Here is a 23,427-nt window from a genome sequence, read left to right as displayed (position 1 = left end):
TAGCTACAACCTCAGCAAAGGGCCGTGATGGTTTTGAAATTAAGCTAAGTGGACGGAGGCAGAACGGTTAATGTTGTCGATCTGTTCAAACAAATTCGAGCATTAGGAATATAAACAGTAGCCTGTCAGGGTTAGGTTAGCATGGACTGTTTTGCTCTAGGTGATCACAGGATACCCATGTATTTTTAGGTTTTGCATCTCGCAACTCTACATATGTTGATATGTCAGCCGCTAGGTGCCTCTTCAGGCTGCTTTAGGGTCACATGGAGTTGAGACAAAGACATACTTGTGCATACTTTGGACATACATGGACAAAAGCAGCTGAGTCGTGACAGTTTATGTCCTGGCAATTAACGGCAAAGCATTGTATCCCAGTGCCTCGCCCAGCTGAGCTTTGTTAATAAAAAAGTGCATGGCACTCAGAACCAAGGATGTCACATGAACAGTTGCAACATGCGAAAGTCGCACCTGGGTGTGGCTCAAATTAGTTACCTGAGGGGATTTGTGATGGAGCTCAAGGAGCCATTAATTTATGCTGCAAAATCACACCGGCTTCTGCACTAATTAGCGGCTAGCTGCGATGCTAATTAATGAGACATCATAACAGAAGGCCTGTTCTCCATTGCCTATTAGGCTAAAGGGGGTTTCTACATTGTGCTTACAATGATACATGAATGACTTCTGTTATTACACAGTTAATAACTATTAATCATTGGATGATATAATTTTACACCTTTCAGTCTCATCATGTGAACACACCAAGGAAGTTACTAGTGCTACTGACAGAGATCTGTAGGGCATTGTGAGTGACTGAAGCCTGTCTGCTGTGGCATAAAGCAGGCATTTGTCTGGGCCGCATCGCCCCCTGAATCTCATCACAAGGCACCTGTCTGGACCCCGTGCTCTCCTTTGACCGGCTTGCTTAAACGAGACTGTGGGTTGGGACGCTATGCTTGGCTCTCATTGTGGCCGACGCAGCCTTGCAACTGGGAAAAATATCGGTTGGCAGAGAACACATCCTCCAGTGTTGATGTGGACTCAGTTTCCTCTCTCCTCCTGCTTAGGCCAGTGTTTTCCCTGTTAATGTTGAGCAAACTGTTTTGTCTTTGCGTTGGCTTTTTAACACGGCCCTTAGCCTCCGCAGTGGGCACACACACACACACACACACACACACACACACACACACACACACACAGACACACACACACACACACATGGATTGGTGGTAGTGGGGGTGAAGCATTAATAGTCTCTACTGTGTGCGGCCAGCCAGCAGTTCAGAAAGGGGGCCCGTGTTTTCTTAGGGCTAGGGTGGCAAAGCAAAGCATTCAGCCCCTGTGCCTCGCGGCACAAAAAAAGGGCCGCTTTGTTTTTTGGACGGGGCGGAGGAGAGTCCAAGCATTCCCCATGGAACACAATGAATGGGTCGTTTTGTCCTTAGTCCGTTTTTCATAGACACTGAATTGTTGTTGTCTTTTTTTTCCTCCCTCTCTCTCTCTCTCTCTCTCTCTCACTCTCTCTCTCTCTCTTCCTTCTCTTTCTCTCACTCCACTCTCTCTCTCTCTCTCTCTCTCTTTTTTTTAATAATTATTCTGGCCCGTCACTGGGTGTGCACATGACATTTGAGCGCGTTTTCGAGTCTCGACTCTGCTCATGTGCCTGCAATAAAGTCCCCAGCACAACAATCTCAGCTTTCTGCCGGACAACAGAGTGGCCTCTGTTGTTCTCCCCTGGCCCCAGCTGCTGGGAGGCAATAGTGAAGAGACACACTGGCTCAGTCTCTGCCCGGACCACAGGAAGAAGAGGAAACAGTCCTCCCCGCTCTACGAGCCCCTCTCTGTGCGGCTGCATTATTAGATTGGTGTTGGGGGGGTGGTGGCCTGACTCCAGTTCTTCCCTTTGCTCTTGCATTAGACTCTTAGGCATTTCTTCATTAGAGTCCTGAAGGCCCTGAGACGGCCTGGATATTGTTTGGATGGTCAAATGTGTGTGTGTTTGCACGTAGAGATCTAAAAACAAGTACTAAACAAATGTTAATTGATGTCAAATATGCCTTGATGCCTGTTCCTTGATTAAGTACCTTTGTGTACATGCAACGGTCCCAGTTTATTTATTATCAGTGCAGTATTATTCCCAATTTTTCTTCTTTAATTCATTGTGATGGCCACTAAAAGACAACAGTGACAGCAGACACATTTGATATTTGCTTAGTTCTTGATTCCTATCTGTAAAAAAAAAAGCTCTTAACAGTACAGCCCCATGTCTTTACACCACCATCAGCTGGTGTGCCATTCGGTCCATCATTCTAGGGGCTCTAAAGCATATTTTTCCTGATGCCCCTATTCAAGGATCTTGGATGTTATCTTCTGGGATAATGATGTTGGCCTCAGACTCACTTGTGGATTTGTTTATATCTGTTCTCTTCTCCCCTCATTACCCATGCTGTTTGGGCGAATCCTCACTGGTTTCACACGCTTTGCTGCAAACCCCTTTTTGTAATTTTATGACCACACTTTACCAGAATACCCACACAAATACACACACACACACACACACAAACACACATCATTTTTTTCTCATTCTTCTCCTGAAGAATCTCCTGGAGTTCTGGAGAAACGTGCTGTCCATGGCTAAAGAGGTGGCCGTTAGTGAAGATCGCAAAGGGAGAATTTGAAGAAGAAGGGAGGCTGATAGAAGGAAGCAGAAAGCGGGGTGTTTTGCACACTTTAGCGCACTATAGCAGCGCGAAGCTCCAAAGAGCGTGGAGCCTTAGGCTCGTCTTTGATATTTTATATGCAATACAAACCTAATTGCCTGAAATATTTACAAACTTAAATTACATTTCAGCTTCTTTGAGGCTGGTACAAGAATTTGCCTTAAGTACACATTTCTGTTGAACACACACTGATCACATTTCATAGCTCCTCTTTTGGGAATAACCCGCCTCCTCACGCCTTTGTACTTTGCTAATTTACTAATTTCTGCACGTCAGCAAGAAGCAACCACTTCATCTCTTAATATTCGTTCCGATACGCGTGCTCATTTAATCATTCATAAATTAAAATTTGCTGAATGTCTTTTGATTAAAAAAATCATAACAGGAGCAGCATCAGGGCACTATTTGCTTTGGTCATAAGAGCTGGTGGTATTAAAATCTCACTTGCTTGAGTAATATAAGGTCGCTTGCAGCCAAGTGCACTTGGGCAGGCCGATTTGAGCGAGAGCGACAGCTAGAGTGAGGGAGAGTGAGCCGGGTAGGGATGGGTTGGGGAGCTTAGGGGGGGAGGGAGGGGCTGTCCTGCTTTTTAACAGCCCCAGACTTAATATAGACATATTGGAGTGGCACTTTTCCAAGAGCTCTTGTTTTACTGTGCAAGGAATTAGAGGAACAAGAAGTCATCTATTGGTTATTCCTCCAGACTGGCTGAGAGCAGGGCGGTGTCTGGTTTCTGTGCACCTTGCCCCTGGGTAACTCACATACACACGCGCACGCACTCACATATGAACACATGCATTGACCACAGGGAACATTAGTCCATGTCATTCCAAGCCTTTTGTCCGGTGACGTGACAAACACACAGACCTATAAACAGTAAACACCCCACTCAGTCTCCACAACTGTTTGCCTGTCTTCCTGTGTAAATGTGACCGGTTCAGGACCAGGAGTGTGCTAAGCAAGAGGAGATGTTAATCTTTTACCTGGCACTCCAATAATACTCAGCCCATAAGTCTATGTGCCTGCCTGTGGGCTTGAGGAAGGGGGCTCAGGCCACACAAAGACTCTTTGTGGATGACCCAGAGCTGCGGCACAAATTGGGGGGTGGGGGGGTGTGTCCTCATGTATCGGTCCTCTTCTGTAGACCTGAGGAGAAGAGAACAATACGTTTAGTTTGCAGCAGGGAGGAGGAGGAGGCCTGAGCTTAATTCCGGCCCTGCGTTGACAGAAAGCAGAGGGGGATCAAAGTCCCACTCGGTCCTATCGATCCACACGCTCTGATTGCCATCAGGGACTGAAATGGCAGGCAGTAGCCCAACATAATATCTGCCACACTGGGTGGCACAAATGGGGGTCAGTCAGTATAATAAATCAGATTATCTCGTTGTTGTGTCACTATTTCATTTGTCAAAAAGAGTGAATAAATGACTAAATATTACTGATTATTTATTTAATGTTCTCAAAAGACTAAATAAAATGTATCCATCCCCTCCATAATTACCATTTTAGGAACATGCTGTAGGAAAGACTTCTCGTCCTGACATTGATGGCAAACAAGTATGTCTTGGTTTGTGTGTGTTGCGGTAGCTATTACAGCTCAGGGATGGAGGAGCTTTATGTAGCAGTACTAGTTAACTGATAAATGAGCTGTGATTTGAGGGTAATGGGTGCTCAGGGATCTCTGGATTATTATTTTATGAATTGACCCTGTCTTGAACAACGCACAGACTCTAAAGCCCAGAAGTAACTGAATTCCATACAAACTCTCTCTCTCTCTCATTATCTATGCCTCTCTCTTCGCAACACCCCCCCCCCACACACACACACCCTCCTGGTGAGCTTCCAGAAAGTTCGTACAGTAGCGGGTGTGGAGTTCATGCCGTTGGCGCTCACCGTGCAGATTGAGCTCGGTTGCCAGCTCCTCTGGAATCGCTCAGCCTTAAAATGGATCCCCTAAGGTGGTTTTCATTCACAGCCGTTCAGGCTGAGGTAGCCTGGAGCTGGCTACTTCACACACACACAAAGTGTGAAGTATCTGCGCTTACAGTAGTAGTGAAAGGCCTTTCTTTCAGGCTAATATTAGAGCACTGTTTTTTTTCCACAGGACTTTGTAGCACTCATGGTAATGCCTTGACAAAAGGTGAAAAAAGAAACGGGCGTTTAAGTGCTACTTTGTGCTTTCAAACCTCCGATATCAATGGAAATGGCTAGAAATGCGAACAACAATGTAGCGAGCTGGAAGTCACAGCACCCCTCTCTTTGCGTCCGTTGGTAGCTCTCCTTTCAGCATGTTGAGTGGCACATAATATTTAACCTGCGACACAGCAACGAGTGTGTGTATGTGTGTGTGTGTGTGGGTGCATGGTCGCGTCATTTTCAACAGCTCCACCTCAAAAGAAAAAGTGAGAGGGTGGGGGAAAAAAGGTCTTGCTGTACTCCCCATCCTCTATCTTATCTTGTCAACATTGAAAGGCATTTTGGACATGTTAAAACAACTCCCCCCCCATTCAACTCACCCCCCATCACCCCACCCCGGTTTTGGTTTTAAAGAAGGAGCGAGCCCTATGTCCTGGAGTAATGTTTGCCGCAGATCAAACTGTGTTTTCATGTTACAGGGTGCTGGAGGACAGGCAAAGCACCGGCCCTCTTAAAAGACAGTGAGGAGCATGGGTGCTGACAGGGGCCCTATTGAGCACAGTAATGGCTTGTACATCTCCATTTCCCATCCAAATGCATGATGGCTGAATAAGAACACTACAGTGCAAGCACACACACATACATATCCACATAGAGACATACATATGAACACACTTGTGACTGTCTATGTACAAATTGTGACTTTTATAACAAATCATATCTCTGAAATGGTTCCTTTAAAATACAAGTAGAAAAAAATGATGCCCTGTTATATGCAGAAGTTTGGACACCCCTGTTCAGAAAACATATGTAAAAATGTTGGAGCGGAATTTAACACAGTGGAACAAAATCAAAGCTAACATACAAGTATAAAATATGCCATGATCTTTGTATGTTGAATGAATCAGTATGTGGATCTTTTTTGTCCTTTCATTATTAACATACAATAGTAAAGGCAGTGGACATTTTCTAATGGTACACAAAATGGAAAGAAAAAAATGCAATTCCGATAAGATGGTGCCGATTTAAAGGCGGGATGCCTACACACACTGGATGCACCCCCACCTACATGTACACACACATTCGGGTGGGTCTAATAGTAATCCTTGCCTAGCCCATGTTCTCTGAATGTGCTGTCTGACCTTAGGATTAGCTGCTGTTGTAAACCATTACTAAATCTAAGTGCTGATGTCAACAGTTCCACTAACAACATCGATTAATCCATAGCTCCCTATTTACTCAAGGACCTCCACTACCACCACCCCCACCCCCACCCAGTCAACCTACATCCTCAGCTGATTCTGACTTAATAGAAAGCAAGCTGTAAGTCCTGTTCCCAAAACAGCTGACGGTAGTTAAGGCCTTTTCAGTGTTGCGTGTTTCTGACTCAGAAACAGATTGTAGCTTGTACCTCTGTGGACTTAATCAGCCATCAAGAACTGATTATATATAGGATCTTTCTATGTACCTTTTCTCTAATTCTCCCCTCTTTCTCTCTCTCTCGCTCCCTCACTTAAGCGATTTCTTCACTATTCCTTTAGCCCCGCACATGGGCAGTGGGACAGGGCTGGGTGGAGGATTTTTTGGGGGGGGGGGGGGGTTGGGTTGCTTGGCTCTGGCTCTTCAGCCTGACTGATTGCTACAGATGCTCTTCCTCAAGTACTGTGAGTTACATCCCCTGCACCAGGTCTTCAGGGACAAACAATAGCACCTGTTCCTCATAAGGCCACAGGGAGGGCTTCTTCATGTATCTTTAATGAAGCTTTGGGGGCAGATGGCAAAAAACGGCAGTCCTCGCGCTCAGGTTGGGCAAAGACAAAGAGCCAAGCTGGCCCAGGGTTACAATGGGGCCACGTTTACGAGGTGCGCAGGGGGCACAGGCGCCAAACGCTCGCTGCTCACATCTGCTCTGCCCCATTCTTCCGCACTCCTGAAGATCACACTGGCAATGCTAATGTTCCGGCCAGCCAGACGCTTGGCAGGCCCAGCGGAGAGGGGAGCCATACGGGGGGAGGAGGGGTGACGAGGAGGAGGAGAGGATGCAGCCAGGAGAGGAGATGAAACACACACATCCAGCGCACAAATGCTAACACAAACATATGCAGGATGACAGAGGAGGAGAAAGAGAGAGAGTGACAGAGACAGATTCTGATAGATATAATAAGCAAGTCTTTATAGGCAGCCTGATATGCAATTTATCAAAATCTGCCTGTCTAAGTGCAGGCACTTAATTCCATTCTCTGTCTATCAGCAGTCAAAGCAAATTGCCAGTGATAATCTTTAAATCTATACCGGCATTGTCTGCTCAGCTCGCCCAGCATTCATTAATTGACAGGCTTGAAAGCTAACCTCCTCTATTAGTCCCCACTTTGAAGCCCCCTGATTTGATTTGCCACTCACTGACGTGGCGTGTGTAAATTAAAGTTTAATGTAAAGACCTCATTACTGCAAATCACAAGTGCTCAAACTGAGGGCAATTTATCTGTTCCTTTTTCCCTTATAATGCCAAGCCCTCGTAATTCTCTTCCTGTTGTCTCTTTCTGAAACTGTACTATCACTACAAATATGAGATTCAGTTCTTTCTTATTTGGGGATTTATAACACTTTGCAGTTATGACATCAGTGATTTGCTAATAAACTTACTGCAAGTAAAGATATATGACGGTTTCCGGGACCAGGTGTTTTAGTGTTGATAGCCGTAACATTGAGTTCGGTTTCAGAGCTGCTGGAGTGACGTGAGATGACATATTGGAGAGTAGTTGTGTTTTGGTTCCACTTTGAGAGCAGCTGTTGTGTGTAATATTGGAGCTTAGGACTGATTCGTTTTGCTAAAGGCAACGTGAATAAGGTTAATGGCAATTATGTAAGTGGCCGACCTTAGTAACCTTCCAAAAGGGACCAATTCGTATGCTTAGAATTATGAAAAGTGTCATCTTTTTTTCTTTTTAAACTTACTTGGTAATACATAGCGTACTTGGTGTAAAAATGCACTTACCCTTTCACAAAGTAAACCACTGTAGGGTTTTTACATTTTGCACTTAAATGCAAAAATACAAACATATATTGAAGAAAGTCTGTCATCCAGACCGATTCTTGATGCCATTTACAGAGACCCTATTGCTCTTTCTCGTTCAGCACATTTAAAAAGTACTACTTTTCACATCTAAGAAATCAAAAAACCACTTTACCCACAGGTCTCTCATGCTGGCACAATGTTATGTGCGTTTACAGAGTTTAAAAGCCTCATAAACAGAAAAGTGGAGTTTTTTTTTGCTAAGAAGAACTTGCGTTCTCCAAGATTGATAAAGTGGACCTGAACACTTGTTAAGCACCAAGGGAGCGACCCTGCTGAACCAAGCTCTGGCATTTGATGCTGGGGTGGGGGGAAGGCAATGGGGGGAAAAATGGAGATCGTACGCAGACCTCAGCGAGAATGCAGAGGAAAAAAAAAGTGGTGACGCGGAGCAGGTTGATTTCATGCCCCAATGCCACGGCCGTAATTGCACCCAGACCCATTTTTATTGCAAGTTGATTTTAAAGGGTCTTGAATGGTGAAATGCTCTGTAACGTGTTTATTTTAGGGGGCCGACCTTTATTAACCCCGTTCTCCAGTCTGATCCCCCCGAGGTGGGGCGGCCTGCAACGGCGTTAAGTCTCCCAGGCCCACAGTAGCAGAGCTGCAGCCTATCACACACGTCCAGGAAGCAGGGGATGACAGCTAGATTGGACCCGGCCAATGCTCTCAAAACATATGGGTTTCTAAGCTACTATGGCAAGTTACCAAAACTTAGCATCTTTCCCATTCTCTTTGTCTCTCTTTGCTTGTGCCTATATTTGCTCTCACTCTGTCTCTCGTGGAGAACACCACGCAGGCGTGTGTTCTGATATCCACAAGAGTTGATGATGAGGATTTTGAAGGTTAATAAGAGAACACAGAAGACGTCTTGACAGTTAGCGGGGCAGCTTGTGCTGCACTGGGCCCCGGCATTAAAAATGAAATATCTTGAGGGGGCCGAGAGCTTTTGGGCTCCTTCCACTTGTTTCAGTGCTGAAAGCAGCTGCTGTAAATTACGGGACTGCCTGCGCTTTTATCGTCTGTATAAATGATCTCCAAAAATTATGAGACAGACGCTGTATATCTGCAAAGGTTCTTTTACTGTCAGTCACCACTGTTGGCAAGCTCATGTGTGTGTGATCGCTTGCTCCCAAGTGTGTGTTATTCCACCTACAAGAGCTACAGAAACTGCATACATGATCAGTGAGGGGAATCTCACCTGTTGGCTCACAAAGGGCAAGAGATCTTGCTTGTTCTGCTATTCTACTTTGGGAAGCTGCATAGTTAAATCTCCTTCCACCAAGAGCTGTGAATGTCTCCATTTCCCACGATTCCCTTTTAAACTTTATGAGCATTGTCTGCCTGGTAACAAATGAGGGCTTTTTCACTATTTCTCTATGTCATTGTCCATATTAGTGGTTCTGGTTGTTTTGTTTCTTATACTTTACAGTATACGGAACAAAATGGTATGTATGCAAAATAGTATTTTTTAATTTCTTTCTCTGGCAACCCACAGCTTGTCAGACAGTTTGTCTGCAACACATCTATATGTGCATGTGCCTATTGCTTTTTGAAGAGTTGGCATGCGAGTGCTGGGGCATTAGGCACAGGTATTGTGGGATGGTGCAGAAGGCAGATGGGGGGTTGAGGCGGGGGGCTGAGGTTGGAGGCAGGGTGCTGTCAAGCTGAGTTAGGCTTGTGTGTGATCTCCTTTCTCTCTGTGTTCAGCAGGTCCAGGGTCACATGCCTCCGCTCATGATCCCCATTTTTCCACACGACCAGCGCACTCTGGCTGCTGCCGCTGCCGCCCAGCAGGGCTTCCTCTTCCCTCCAGGCATGTCCTACAAACCAGGTACAAGTTCTCTGCTACTGGATCTGTCTGTTTCTGTCACTGCTCTGTGTTTCCCTGTATATCTCAATTAATGCTATGTGCGCTTGACTTGAACTCCTAGCCTTTCCTTTGTTTTTGCGTATGTATAGATTTTCTCTCTCTTTTCCCTGTCTGTCTTTTTGATTTGTTTGAGTATATAGGTGAGCATAAATACATATTTTAGCAGCTTAGCTCAATTCAGGCCACTCACATTTCCTGACACTGTTCACATGCACTTTTTCTTCATTCACTTCAAACTATAAATCCAAGACCTCACAAGCGTATAGGACCTGTCTCGGCCACTTCTCACCCAACCAGTCCTCACCTGTTTATCTTTTGCAATTCCTCCAGGCACACATTTGCATCAGTAAATACATTTTCATTCCTGGGCCACACTAAGTAAGCCTTCATAATGTGCTGAAAACAATCTCCTCCCCCTCTTCCCTCAGTCCACATCCGCTCAAAGCACGGAACGATCAGCTCCCCTTGTCAAAGCAATTAATTTGGAGACTGTGAAGTGTGTCACCATGGTAAGATTGCCAGGGTCAATGTAGTGTTCAAGTGCAAGGCATGCGAGCCTGTTGAACAATAGATAGGGTGTATGAGGGCTGGAATGTAAACAGTGTGTCATCATGAAAGTATCTCTACTTTACTGACCAGGAATCTGTTGAGAGATGTTCATAATATAATACTTCCTCATTTTAAACTCTTCTGGGACTGGTCCAGGATCAGCCTTGATCCTTAATTGTTTATCATGAAGGCTACTGTAATGGTAGAGAGGGGTTTTATTACAATGCACACAGTTGCCAAACGCTAGGTCACGCAGCATGTGGTCCAATAGCTCTAACAGAGTTCACACTGAAGAATGCTCTCAGTTGATTTAGGATATCGCATGGAGAATGGCGACCTGTTCTCAAGCTTGCAGTTTCCCCTGCAGGGTGAGCAGCCTCTGGGAGTTGCGCTTCTTCTACCTGTCCCGGCATGTTCTCTTATTCCTTTTGTGAAAAAGAGAATTGCTCCTCACGCAAGCATTCCAAATCCAAAAACAAATTTGCAGGAAATTGCTACAACATGCACACTGATTCCCTGCCAGGCCACTAACCCTCCACCCTGCACCGAACCCCTTATTGTTCAGAGACGTGGCACTTTGTGTAATTACAAATTTGAAAAAAAGCAAATTCCTGGCATGGGGGTGTTTAGTACCAGGGAGTCAAAGGTCTGGTCCTACATTGTTTCTTTTTTTCTTTTTTTACTCCTCTCTTCTGTGTATTGACTGTTGGGGCAGTAAGATTGAAAATGCTCAGGCAAGGGTTTTTACTTGCAACTGCTGAGTTGTCTATTGACACATCAGTGGACCTGTGGGAAATGACTTGGTACTGATCAGTGAAAGAAGAACAAATGGAAAAACAAAGGAGGAGAGAGAGAGAGAGAGATGTGAGAAAATAGAAATTTATGTCCGTGTAGCTTGGCAGGGGAAAGCCCAGGCCTTCTTTTGTCTCTACTGGATGCTTTGAAAAACACATTTGTTGTCATCACCTCATCAAAAGGACGAAATAGCAAAAAAGGAAGAGGGGGAGCAAGAATGAGAGACAGAAAGAGACCAAGGGGAGAGCAAGAGATGGAAAAAGGCTCAGTAGTCAGCAGGTGAGAGGTTGAACATTATAGGGTGTGGTAAAGCATCTAATAAATTAACTATAAAGGTGAGCGATGAAAAAGAAAGTCAGCTATTTCGGAGCTACAGAGGCATGACAGGCTGAACAAAGAGCCTGAGGGAATTCTTTCCCGTTTGATTTTTTAATATGTTTGACACCGCAAGTGTTTTAGTACAAATAACGAGTGCTATAATGGAATCCTCTACGTGTGCAGAGAGCCTGCATTATTCATAAGTTTGTAAAGCAGTGGAGGGTAGAGAAGTCCAGAAAGCGTCTCACGCCGTTGGTGCACAAGTCCATTATTCTTGGCTGTGAATGTGATAATGTGATCAGATGAACATGAAGCAGCTACTGCTGTTTCTGATGCCATGTGTGAGGAGAAGCTGGCCTGGCTCAGTGCAGTCAGAAGTGGCCCAGTGCTGATGACCCCAACCCTGCTGTGAAGCTCCAGTGCTCTCTTCTCTTTCACACTGTGCCTAATGGTCTGGGATCTTGCTGTCATCCTTTACTCAAATAGACATGTGGAGGACATGGGTGGCACCACTGTGTGTGGACATAAAGACAAAACCATTACTGGTAGTGAAGCTGAAGAACTGAAGTCCCTAAAATGTGTTGAGGTCACAATGGCCCTTAGAGACCCAGCTGGCAGTGCTATCAATTCAACCAAGCCTAACATAGAGGGTCTGCTTATTTTCAGGAGAGTGCACCATGTATGTGTACGCAAATCTTCAGCATTAGCAATTTAAGCTCTAATCTTGAACATGTGTGGATCACCAGTGGATCCTCCATGCCTGTTGTTAAATAAATGCAAGAGCCTTCAGACCTAGCCCAAAGGAAAAGAAGTAAGGAAGACAAACCTCTTGTGTTTTGCCTGGCATCAGGTAGAGGAGAAGTGAAGAGGCTACAGAAGGAGCACTCTGCCAGTCAATTGCCCCCCACTCTTATCCACCTTTTCATTAGCCTGTCCACCCTTGCTTCTCCTGGAGCATCAGCCTAAGCCGTCAGCCGTGGTTCCCTACTTGCGCAAGTCTATTGGGGCCAAACACTTAAAGAGGACCTGTGCCAAGCTGGCAGTTTGAGTTGGCATCGCTTTGCAGCGTGATACCTGGCTGAAACAGAATCCTGTTAATAAACTCTTCAGCAATGCGTTTATTAGAGTGCATTTTACACATTATTCAACAGGCTCTTTCTTTACCTGCCCCTTTATTAAGAAAAGACAGTAGAGCATTGTGATCAGAGGGACCCATTTGCCCTTTGTTTGGTTGATATCTTTGTAAGGAACTTGCTTTGATAAGACTCTCCTCTAATAAAAAGATGCTATCAGAGGGAAATTACAAGGCTACACTGGTTAGGCTTCTTGGCCCGTGATGTGGAAAGCAAGTTTCTAGACTGAGTGTCGTTTATTATTTCCAGGGGGACCTGGCTTGCCATGGTATGTACAACAGGTCTTTTTGTTACTATGCTCTTCTGTAGCCTGCTGACTCAGTAGCCCACCCTGCCCCTCTGAGCCAGAGGAATCAAGTCAAGCCCCCAGGGAGTGATAATGAGTCCCTAGACCCTGTTTTCAGTAGACAGCAAAACGCTTGCTATCCAGCCAGTGGCGACGCTGGAGCCTCCCTGGCACCCCATGAGTAAGCCAGGGCCTGAGAGCAGCCATGCTGGAGATGGAAGGAGAGTGGCCTTTAAACCAGATTCCCTTTCACAGACACACAGACAGCATGCTGGCAGCCAGCCCAGGCGACAGGAGATGCTAGCTGCCCACCAGCCTCCAAAAAACCTCCAGATCTCCCGGCACCCAATTCTGGCTCCATGTCCTCAGCTGGCAGCTGACCTGCTTGGGCTCACATGACATTTCAGTCCTTTGACATTCACCCAGGGAAAGTGAGGGAGAAGGAGAGGGCAAGGGAGAAAGTGCTAGCATGAGTAGCGTTGGACAGTAATGACCCCACTCTACCTCTCTTATAGCACTATTTGAAATCACTTCAATTGCACGCTTTATTCTTCTGTACCACAGGCTGGGATTGAATTTCCTGGCTGTATCACAATATGCTGTGCTGGACAAGATTGCAAAGTGAGAAAGGCAGAGAGAGAATGAGAGTGAACGAGAGGGGGTGTATATATATATATATATATATATATATATATATATATATATATATATATATATATATATACGTGTATATATACGTTTACCCTGTGCCTGTGGCTTAATGGCTCCATATGTTAGTGAGGAGAAGTGACAGGCAGAAGTGGGGTCTGAACCAGGGCCAATTCCTTTCTATAGGCTCACTTCAGTCAAACCACCGGCAGCCTTCATCCTGTCTGCTCCCTCGACTCAAGCCAGAGACAGGGTTATATATACCAACCACAAAGCAAAATACATTTTGCACACTTAACACTTACTTTCTCACACACAATAATCAGTATCAGGTTTAGTAGCCAAATGTCAACGAGGAACAAAGTTTAAAGCAGTCTCTATTCTATTCTATTCTATTCTATTCTATTTCTATGTTATTCTTTTTCATTCTTATGTGTTCTGTACTATTGTATTTTACCTTGTTGCCATGTCTGAAGTTTGCTCTTGAAGAAATGTGAATATCTTTCATGCTATATTTACAGTAAGGCACAATTCATGTTGTAACCAGTCATACTTGCCCTCTGCAGTTTTTTTTTACTCTCTCTCTTCACTGTGCCAGAACTCACACTGTTAAACACACAGTGGCTTGTAGAACAATACTGGGACATGCCTAGAGCCATGTCAAGTACTTGAGCAAATGATACGCTGTGTATGAATAACAACATAAATACCACAGATATTCAGAAACATCTGAACAAAGAAAAATAAATAAACATACCAGAAGCACAACAGTATATGCAAATGTCAGAATAAGAGAACAAAAAAGTGTGTGTGTGTGTGAGAGAGAGAAAGAGAGAGAGAGAGAGAGAGAGAGAGAAGGAGAGATAAAAAGGGGAATGGAGAAATTGAAAAGAAAACAAGAATGAAAGAAAAAAGAATGGAAAAGAAAGACATTCTCGGGTAAATCCCATGCGGCTGTGGCCAGCTGACTCTTTTGTGAGTGCAGATGTTTGGGCTGGGTGCCGAGGCTGGGTGCAGGCAGGCCCACAGGAACTGTGTTGGCACTTGCCTGGGCCGCCGTTGGGCCGCTCATTGTCTCAACCTGTGCGTATTGTTCCTCCCACCTACCCCCCTTCCCCCCAAACTCACCCATCCCCCACCTTCTCTTTCGACAGGTGATAACTACCCGGTGCAGTTCATTCCTTCCACAATGGCAGCTGCCGCGGCGTCAGGACTCAACCCACTTCAGCTCCAGGTATGCACAGCCACAAAAGAATGTAGTGGCGGTGGGCCAAGCCTTCGGCACTAGCAGTTTGAGAAACCAGCTGTATGCTAAGTAACGAGCGTGCGCTAAATCACTCACACACCGGCCCACCCCTACCAGCTTAACACCTTCCATTTGCAGTTCACCAACTTTTATGGAGGAGCTTTCCAGGTCTGTGCTTCCACAGGAGATGGGAGTTAGGATGGTAATGAGTATTTCAGGAAAATGGGAGTCCTCCTACACCATAATTGCCTGCTGGCTGGACTACATACTGAAGAGTTGGGTGGTTGCGTCATTATAGGGTCTGATGATGTTGCAGCAGTTATTGGTTATAGTTACAGCTTTGTGTGTTATGTTACCTGTACAACAGCCTTATGTCTGATCTAAAAAAGCTCAATGAGGGTTGTTGCCAATGAGAAGTAGGCCCAGGGGTGCAGGTAGGTGGGGAAACGTCTGATTCCAGCAGGCAGACAGAATGCCGGGAGAGCTTCCAATTGCCCTCCAGGCAGCTCCAAAAATGGTTCTCAGGCTGGTAGGCTCTGCATGTGAACTCCAGGTGAAGGCTAACTCCAGGCAAGCATTAATACAGATATTTACATTCCTCTCAACCTTCATTCCAGTCCTTATTGTCATTATTATTGTCATTATTACCATAATTACCAGCCTCCCAAGACCAGTGCCAGAGTTGTTTTTGTTTTGGAGACTGACGATTCTTTAAGTAATTCATCAAATAATATTTATAGAAAAGTATGCTTGGGTTAGATAGTGGGAGCGACAACCTCTGTTCAAATGCAATGATGCCATTAGTCCTTCGTACTTGCTTGGAGGAATTATTAATGCAGTAATGCGAGGCACTGAGATGGGTGTTGTCTTTTGAAACAGGGATTATACATATTTTAGCTCCCCGGAAACCTAAAAGAAGCACTTGAGCGGATGACAAAGTTCCTTTGAGTTCTTTGAAACAAAAGATGGGTTGGAAAGTAAAGGAGCGAGTGTGCAATAGCGAGAAAGAGAGAAAGCGAGAGAGCGAGTGCAATCTAGCTAACAAGCTTGTTTAGGATTTCGCTCTTTTTTTTCAGCAGACAGTTGTTGTTTTGTCAACAACCACGATAAGCTGTTGATAGCAATTAGACATTAAGCTTTCTTATAACAGCGATTGTTGCAAAACAAAGCTAAGAATGGCGGGGGGAGGAGGCAGGCAGGAGGGTGAGGAGAGCGTCTCGTACCTTTTCTTCTCGCTGCTGCATGAGCACAATTTGTCCTTCGAAGCTTATCGCTCTCAGCATTAATGAGCCTTGGCAAGTCGGAACAATGCAGGCAGCTGGGGCTGGAAAGGCCTCTGCTAACATGCTACTATGGGAAGAACAATCAAGTGCATGGAAGGTGTGGAATGAGTCTATTCATGCAGTGTGTGAGTGTGTGTGTTTGTGTGTTGTGCGCATTGCCTGTTTGGGAATGCGAGTTGGAGTTTTGAAAAAGAAAGAGAGAAGAGTATGAAAGAGAAGGAGTATGGCAGTGGTTGGTAAGAGCATGTGTGTGTTTATCTTTCTCTGTCAGTCTGGAGCAAGCAGTGATGGCATGGCTGGGGACTGTGCTTTCTATTTTTAGTGTTCTGATGGGTCAGCTAAAGGCTGAGATAGTCATATATCTACAGGCCTGAAGGCCTCCAGCTATTCATTCAGATAACGAATTAACCCTGGGAATGGTCTGAACCACAGTCCTGCAAGTCCATGACCCAGCTGACCCTTAGACAAGACAGTAAACAAAGGAAATAAAATAGGAACATTTCAAATATGTGAACATTGTTGTAGCTGTAGCTGCAGGCAGCCTGCTGATTACTTTCTTTACCTACTCCTTTCAATAGGATAAACTGGTCACATGACCGTGACTTTACAAATTGCGACAAGGGCAATGATTAGTAAAACATACTCAGACCCGGAGATAGAGACATATGATTGGGTTCATGCTTGTTCTGGTGACAATATTGCCAGCACTTCTCTCTCTCTCTCCAACTCAGAGCTTAGCGTAGACACAAGCATGTCTGTGAGTAAACACAGCATGTGAGAAAATACAGCTTTGTGTGTTCGCTACATGTCACATGTCAAGCGAGGACAAAAGAGGCAGACAAAACATTCTTTTGAAAGAAATGAGGACAACAGACGGTTGCACTCCGAGGATGTAATTTTGCAGGGTGGGGAAAGACTGGCTACTGCTAGCTTGCGGCCGTAGACGCTTTTGTTAGGGAGAAGAGCGCGTATTTGGACTTGTCCTCTTCAATCCAACCAACCAGGATATATTGTTATTTCTGTCAAAATCATCTGTCAGATTCATGCCTGCCTGCTCCAGGGCAGTGTTAATGAGCTGTGTGGTTGATTGTCAGTAATGGCAGTATCACGGTCATACCTCATGCATCACTGATCCGTTTAGAGTGTGTGACCTCACCTGCAGGCACCCCCACTTCCTGTGCCAGGGGACACACCCACCCATCACACCGCTGGTTCACTGCGTTCGGTCTCATCAGAATATCTGCATCTGGCAAGATATCATTTTCCCCAATGTGCTTCGTTTAGATTGGTGGAAATATATGAACCCGAAAAATACGCCCTGATTGGAAAAGGAATTAATTCCCATAATGGTGAGGTGGTAATGTGCTCAGTCATCCAAGAAGAGGGACTGCTGCTCTGCTGTAATGTTGACGATGCTTCTGTTCACAGTTTCACCATGTCATAACAGTTAGTGGGTCTGGCATGGAAATTTCTCTTTTTTTTATTCTCACTCTCTCTGTCTTTCTATCTCTCTCTATATAAATATAATATATCAGAATATTATGACCACCTCCCCCACCTATAGTGGGAATAACCATCTTTGGCTCAAGGTCACACTAGCGAGACATCGTGGCATGGACTGTATTAGGTCCCTAGTGGTGTGATGATTTCTCTGTATCACTTGTAGGAGTCGTAGTTCCCCTGTGGCATCAGTGGCCTGCGGAGCACCACTGTTATGCCGTTGGGATACCTTTTACCATGGTCTCAGACCTTAATTATCTTGTTAGAACTATGGTTTGCTCACAACCATCATTACAAAAGGCCAAGTGATGCAAACTTCAAAGCTTTATAAATACTTTGACTCCGCAAATCTTGTTTGCAGCTGTGTAGCACTCTGACAATTAAATTCACTGATGCCCACAAAGCAGGAGAAAGATAAAAAAGCATAAAAAGATAACAAGTAGTATACAAGCCATTTCCTCAGTACATAATGTAATTAAGAAATGGCAGTTAACAGGAACAGTGGAGGTCAAGTTGAGGTCTGGAAGACCAAGAGACTAAGTGAACCGCTCATAGGGTTGATAGAAAGGCAAGTCAGAACCCTGTTTGACTACAGGAAACCTTCAGGAAGATTTAGCAGACTCTGGAGTGGTGGTGCACTGTTCTCCTGTGTAGTGATACCTGCATAAATATGGCCTTCATGGAAGAGTCTTCAAAAGAAAAAGAAAAAGGCAGAATCTACACAAACCTGATGCATTTAGGGAAAAAAGTCCTGTGATTAAGTTAAAATAAAACTTTTTGTCTACATTTATGTATCTGCAAATTATACAGTGTTTCCTCATTCTAAAGCTATATACTATACAGCTGATAGTCTTAACAAAAGGCTTGGGTCCTTGGGGGTTGAAATGAAAGCGGACGGGAGGTCTCTGTGTAATTTGCTTGTCAATACACTTCCCTCGGCCACTTACTCACATACACGCATGCACACACACACACAAACCCCCTGTCACCGTGCATCCCTACACAGTGAGTAATTTCACTCAGTGCTTCCCTGACAGATTGCTCCTTGTCTGCAAGTCACCGGAGAAAAACAGCTCTAGCCATTTCTCCGGGCCGGGTGCCTTTCTTCATTAAGGCTCATTCAGGGCTCAAGACGAAGCATCTTCAAGCGGGAAAACAATGGCCCCATTCCCAACTGTCCCCTTCTTATTAAAACTGACACCTCTCACGTCCAGCTGGAAATTGTGGCCGGTCCGTAGCCCCTGGCTCAGGCGGCCTAAAAGGAATTATCCTAATTCCACAAAAGAATTCCATCTTATTTTTTTGTCTCTTTGGATTGGCACTTAATTTGCTGGCACACAAGATCACCTTGCATCAATTGCTTAAGGGGAAAAACAATTTCCTTAAAGCCATTCTCAGCCTGATATATTGTTTTTCCTGTTTTACTGGAGGAGGGGGCTCTAAACAAATCCAAAGTGAACTTTTGCGAGAGGCCTGTTTTTTATCATTGGAAACAGACTTCTGGGTTTAAGCAGTTTTAAAGTAAGCATCATTGGATAAAGCAGAACATCTGGGTCCTCCCTGTAGCGCATAACAGAGGGCACAAACACAAATGGGCCTACTGGCAGCTTGCTTTCTCTCTCTCTCTCTCTCTGTCTCTCTCTCTCTCTCTCTCTCTCTCTTTTCCTTCGTTCCATCTCTCACTACTTTACTCTTCCCTGTCTCTAAGTCATACAGCTTGCCTACATCCTTAAACTGAATAGTATTGGGATGTTGATTTGCTTTAGCTGAGATTTTACGCTGTAATCACTGTCCATTTCAGCAGAAACAGCATCTCTCATGGCTCAGAGTAGACCTGCCACAGACACATTCAGCTGTTTACTCATAAACACAAAGCCTGACCGGGCAGCCGCATATGAAACCACTCGGAGCCTTGCATGAAAAAGACAGAGAGCGAGATTCTGTAAGCTGCAGTGGGTGGAGAGACGGAGAGATGTTCCACAGGCCGCGGAGGAAGAGAGGAAGCAGGGTGTTATCTTTTGTTTGGATGCTGATGTCTCCGTGTTCCGGACGTGAGGAGAGAGCAGGGGCCGGCTGCCACGGCCGACGACGAGTGGAAGCGCTATTGACTTTGAGCCGTAGAAATGAGGGTGAACAGCTGTCGGGGTGATTGAGGAGGAGAAGAGAGGAGAGGAGAGGAGAAGTGCATGAGTTTCTGGCTCCTGAGAGATAGCCAGAAGCAGTGAGGTTCTAGGAGCCCTGCGCTGAGGCTGTAATGGGATGGAAAGATGGGCATCTGGATGGATAGGGTTGTTGAAACGAGGGACAGATGGACACATGTGGGTAAACAAGAGGGAAAGAGAGAGGAGAGAGAGGCAAGTGAGGTAAAAAAATAAGCTTTATTTCCCTAGGTTTGTTATATAATATACAAGATGCTTTAACATTAAAGCATCAGATTAATGTAAAAATTTTCACAGTACATATAATATATAAAATAAAGAATATTGTCACTGTAATTTTTGTTTTTTTCTTTTTAAAACATGGGAACGAAAAAAAGACACAGTATTGTGAACATTTAAAGCTGAATCAGACTCCTCTAAAGATAGAATTTTGCCAAATTTAGTTATTCCCAGTTCCCACCCACTAGCTAGGTTTTCTACCATCTAACTGCCAGTTCTTCAACTGTCAGACATCCATGGTGGCTAGCAACACAGTCATGGGGGAGAGGGAGGGCCATTGAAGTGTGGAGGATGTATATATAGATAATGTAATATATCGTACCCTGCCATTGGACCTCTGTCACAAGAGGAAGGAAAAACAGAAGCTGAGCAGGAGAGTAGAGAAGGGTGGGGGGGGGGGGGGGTAGAGGAGCGAGGGAAGATAGAAGAGAGGGAGGGGAGATGGGGGGGGGGGGAGCAGGTTGGGTGCCAGCAGATGAAACAGATGTTGGGCCATACTGGAAAGCATCGGCGCAGTGCAGCAGAGCGCGCTGCCTCTCCTCTTGACATCTGGGTCAGCCTGGCCGCCCTGGGCACTCAGCCTGGACAAGCTGCGTGGCAAACGGGCACCAGGGCAGCCGCCGCCCTACTGCTGGCCTGATGGCAGAATCAGCCATGCGGCAATAACTCGTCTTCCTCTCTCGCTGGCACTCAGCTGCGCTTATACGAAAGATACACATAATTGATGTTTTGCTAACGTGTTGAACGTAGTAGTGTAACTATGGTCTTGTTAAAAGAACTTTGAGCTTCGTAGAGTTCAGGCTGGGGTCTTTGTGTATGTGAGAGAGAGAGAGACAGGGAGAGAGGGAGAGGGGTAATGCACCATTATGGCTTGGAGCGTTGGGCTTTGCTAAATCTGCCACTGTATTTAGGAACATCTGCCACAGCGCAGTCTGTCCTTCTCTTTAAGAACAAACCCGCATCTGCTTTTTCTGATGGCTTATTTGCCCTCCATGTCTGATCACATGGTCAAAGTCACTTTCTAGTAACTTTTTTTTTCAGACTTGATCTTTCAAAGACATTCCAGCTGCTGAATGCTTGCAATTAGGACACGTAAGGCTTTCAGAGAGGCCTAAAGACATTAGAGAATAATAGTACTAGTTTTGCTTACTTTTATGCTGAGAAGCTCTGGCCACAGATCAGAGTGAAGTCCTGCGAGGATTAAAAGGGAAAGTGGCTTTGGTGTTGGAGCAATATGCTGATGTGTTCAGCAGAGTCACCTGAGATTGGAAAGGGGTTGGGGTGGGGGTAATCTGCAGATAATGTTGTGGCAGGCGCAGAGAGTGCAGCTGCTCGTTTAACCTCTTTCCTCTCCAGAGGGGTTGCTTTTAATTATCAGAGGCTAACAGGCTGACCTTGGGCTAAGACCTCGCCCATTTGGAATCCATGCACGGGGAGATGGGCTCTGCTCATATGGGAGAGAGGGAGCGGGAGGGAGGGAGACGACTAGCGTTGGCTGTGCGTGCGAGCGTGTCTGTCGTGTTGCTGGGGTTTGTAAGGGCTGCAGGTGAGGCAAGCAAATTGAAAAAGCCCCATTTCCAGGTCCCCCTCTCACTCTCTCTCTAACTAAGCTGTAGAGCAGAGAGTCATTTAATGCTCAAGTGGACAAAGGTATTACCTGAATCACTGAGGTGGATCGAGGCCTTTCTCTGCAGGCACTACTGAAACCGCACGCAGAGAGCAGCTCAGCAGCTCTCTCTCTCTATCTTTTTCATTCTCTACCTCTCTCTCTCTCTCACTCCATGGCGATAGCTCTGTCCCAACCGAGTCTCTTTTCCCGTGAGCTAACAGATTCAGCACATAGTGTAATAGCTCTCTGCTGTGCTGTGTATGACTGTTTCTCTTACACTCCAGTGTGTGTGTGTGTAATGTGGAATGAAAAGACCCAGCAGTCCTGCTGCAGGACTTTTGTCCATGCTTTGAGAAACTGAGTAGACACAACAGGATGCACTAGAGAGGTCACAAGGCTTGGTCCTCTGAACCCCTTAAAATCCTGGAAAAGACAGAGCCCAAAAAGGCAGGCTTTGAAAAGCAGTGGAAAAGAAGAGAAAGGAAACTTTTATCCGCTCGCATAATTCCACACTGGAATATGCGCCATGTTAAGTTCCATGACATTATTAATAGGATGTGCTTCTATAAAGCTAACTCCGCTTAATATGGGATCTTTCATCCGTCACCTGTCAAAATGGAACACTAGGAGCATTGTAACCTTAAAACCTGTTGCCTTACGGCAACATTCAAATCATTCATTCCTAATTCCTGCTGTAACACACTTTTGCTATGTAAATGACTGTTACTTGGGTTATATTTGTTAGAGAATGTGGAGAAGGAGGTTTAGTGAAGGGCTGTGGGGGTATTCAGTGGTGGAGGGGGTGGGGGAGTCTGTAGAATTGATCCTGCTCCTTGAAACCATGTTGAGGCGCCCGGGGCATGGAGCCAGAGCAGCCCGGCTGCACACTCCCTGTTCGGACATTGACTTTCAGTGTGACCCTCATTACCGCTGGCCCCTTCTGCTGTGGAGGCCCTTGCCGGACAGTAGGGAAGAACAGAAGGGCGGCAGCTCCACTGGGGACTGCCCCTGATCTGCTCCTGCCCTTCAGCCAGAGACCAGAGATAGTGTCCTCCAAGTCCTCCAGTGACACGCCAGTCAGGCCGACCACACAACGGGCTGCATTTTCTGTCTTGCTCTCACCTCCACTCCATTCTCTTGTCACTCCTTTCTTTATTCATACTTTCTTTTCCTCCAATGGGCACCTCTATCTTGAGTAGCGACTAAAGTCAGACTTGTACAACTGGAGCATCTTGAGCCTCGTCCAATGCTTCTCAGTCCTCGCAGAAACCAGGCTGACTGGCTCTAATTTATGCCACTTTTCCGGAACAATAAAGTTCTTCCCACGTAAGGTCAGGGTCCTTTTGCTCGTCCGCAACATCCACACAGCTAATAAACATCTGTCCAACAGATCACGCGCACATACACACAAGCAGTCTTAAGATATCATCCATTGCATAAATACAGTAATGCTAAGGTTGTTTATTTGAGAAAATAAAAAAAATAAAATAATATTGTAGTTTTGACTTTGACAGACAAAGACTCCTCTGTTTGCTGGGTGCGGTGAGTCTCTGCTATCGCTGAGTGAACCTAATCACGCCGCCATTTCCGCTGCCCATGTGCCGTCGCTTGCCCCCTCCTTCCCAGAAGAATGACCCCTTTGTGGGCCACTAATGTGCAAGCGTTTAACTTCAGCAGTGGAGAGCGTTTTCGTGTTTATATCTTCTGATACATGGCAGACACAAAGAGCTTTGTCTTGGGCCCAGGTTTTTCTGTCTCACTGGCTAAGGTGGGGCACGGCCACTAATGCTGCGCGCCACTTTTTCCATTTCAGACAAATGAAG

The 23,427-nt window shown here is 45.5% G+C and overlaps 1 protein-coding gene across 12 annotated transcripts in view; it reads left to right on the top strand.

The window, feature by feature from the left end:
- Window positions 1–23,427, top strand: part of sox6 (SRY-box transcription factor 6) — a 151,802-nt gene that overhangs the window by 98,301 nt on the left and 30,074 nt on the right. For 10 of the 12 annotated variants that reach the window (XM_072659796.1, XM_072659803.1, XM_072659802.1 and 7 more), the window contains 2 exons: window positions 9,637–9,760; window positions 14,683–14,762. In XM_072659796.1, the coding sequence (XP_072515897.1) occupies window positions 9,637–9,760; window positions 14,683–14,762 (204 nt within the window). The remainder of the gene's footprint in view (window positions 1–9,636; window positions 9,761–14,682; window positions 14,763–23,427) is intronic. The other 2 variants (XM_072659794.1, XM_072659801.1) reach the window with 1 other exon arrangement.

This window comes from Salminus brasiliensis, chromosome 17 (genome assembly GCF_030463535.1).
Source record: "Salminus brasiliensis chromosome 17, fSalBra1.hap2, whole genome shotgun sequence".
In the NCBI taxonomy this organism is placed as follows: Eukaryota; Metazoa; Chordata; class Actinopteri; order Characiformes; family Bryconidae; genus Salminus; species Salminus brasiliensis.
The sequence above is the reverse complement of the archived record's forward strand: the minus strand, read 5'-3'. Positions and strand labels throughout refer to the sequence as shown.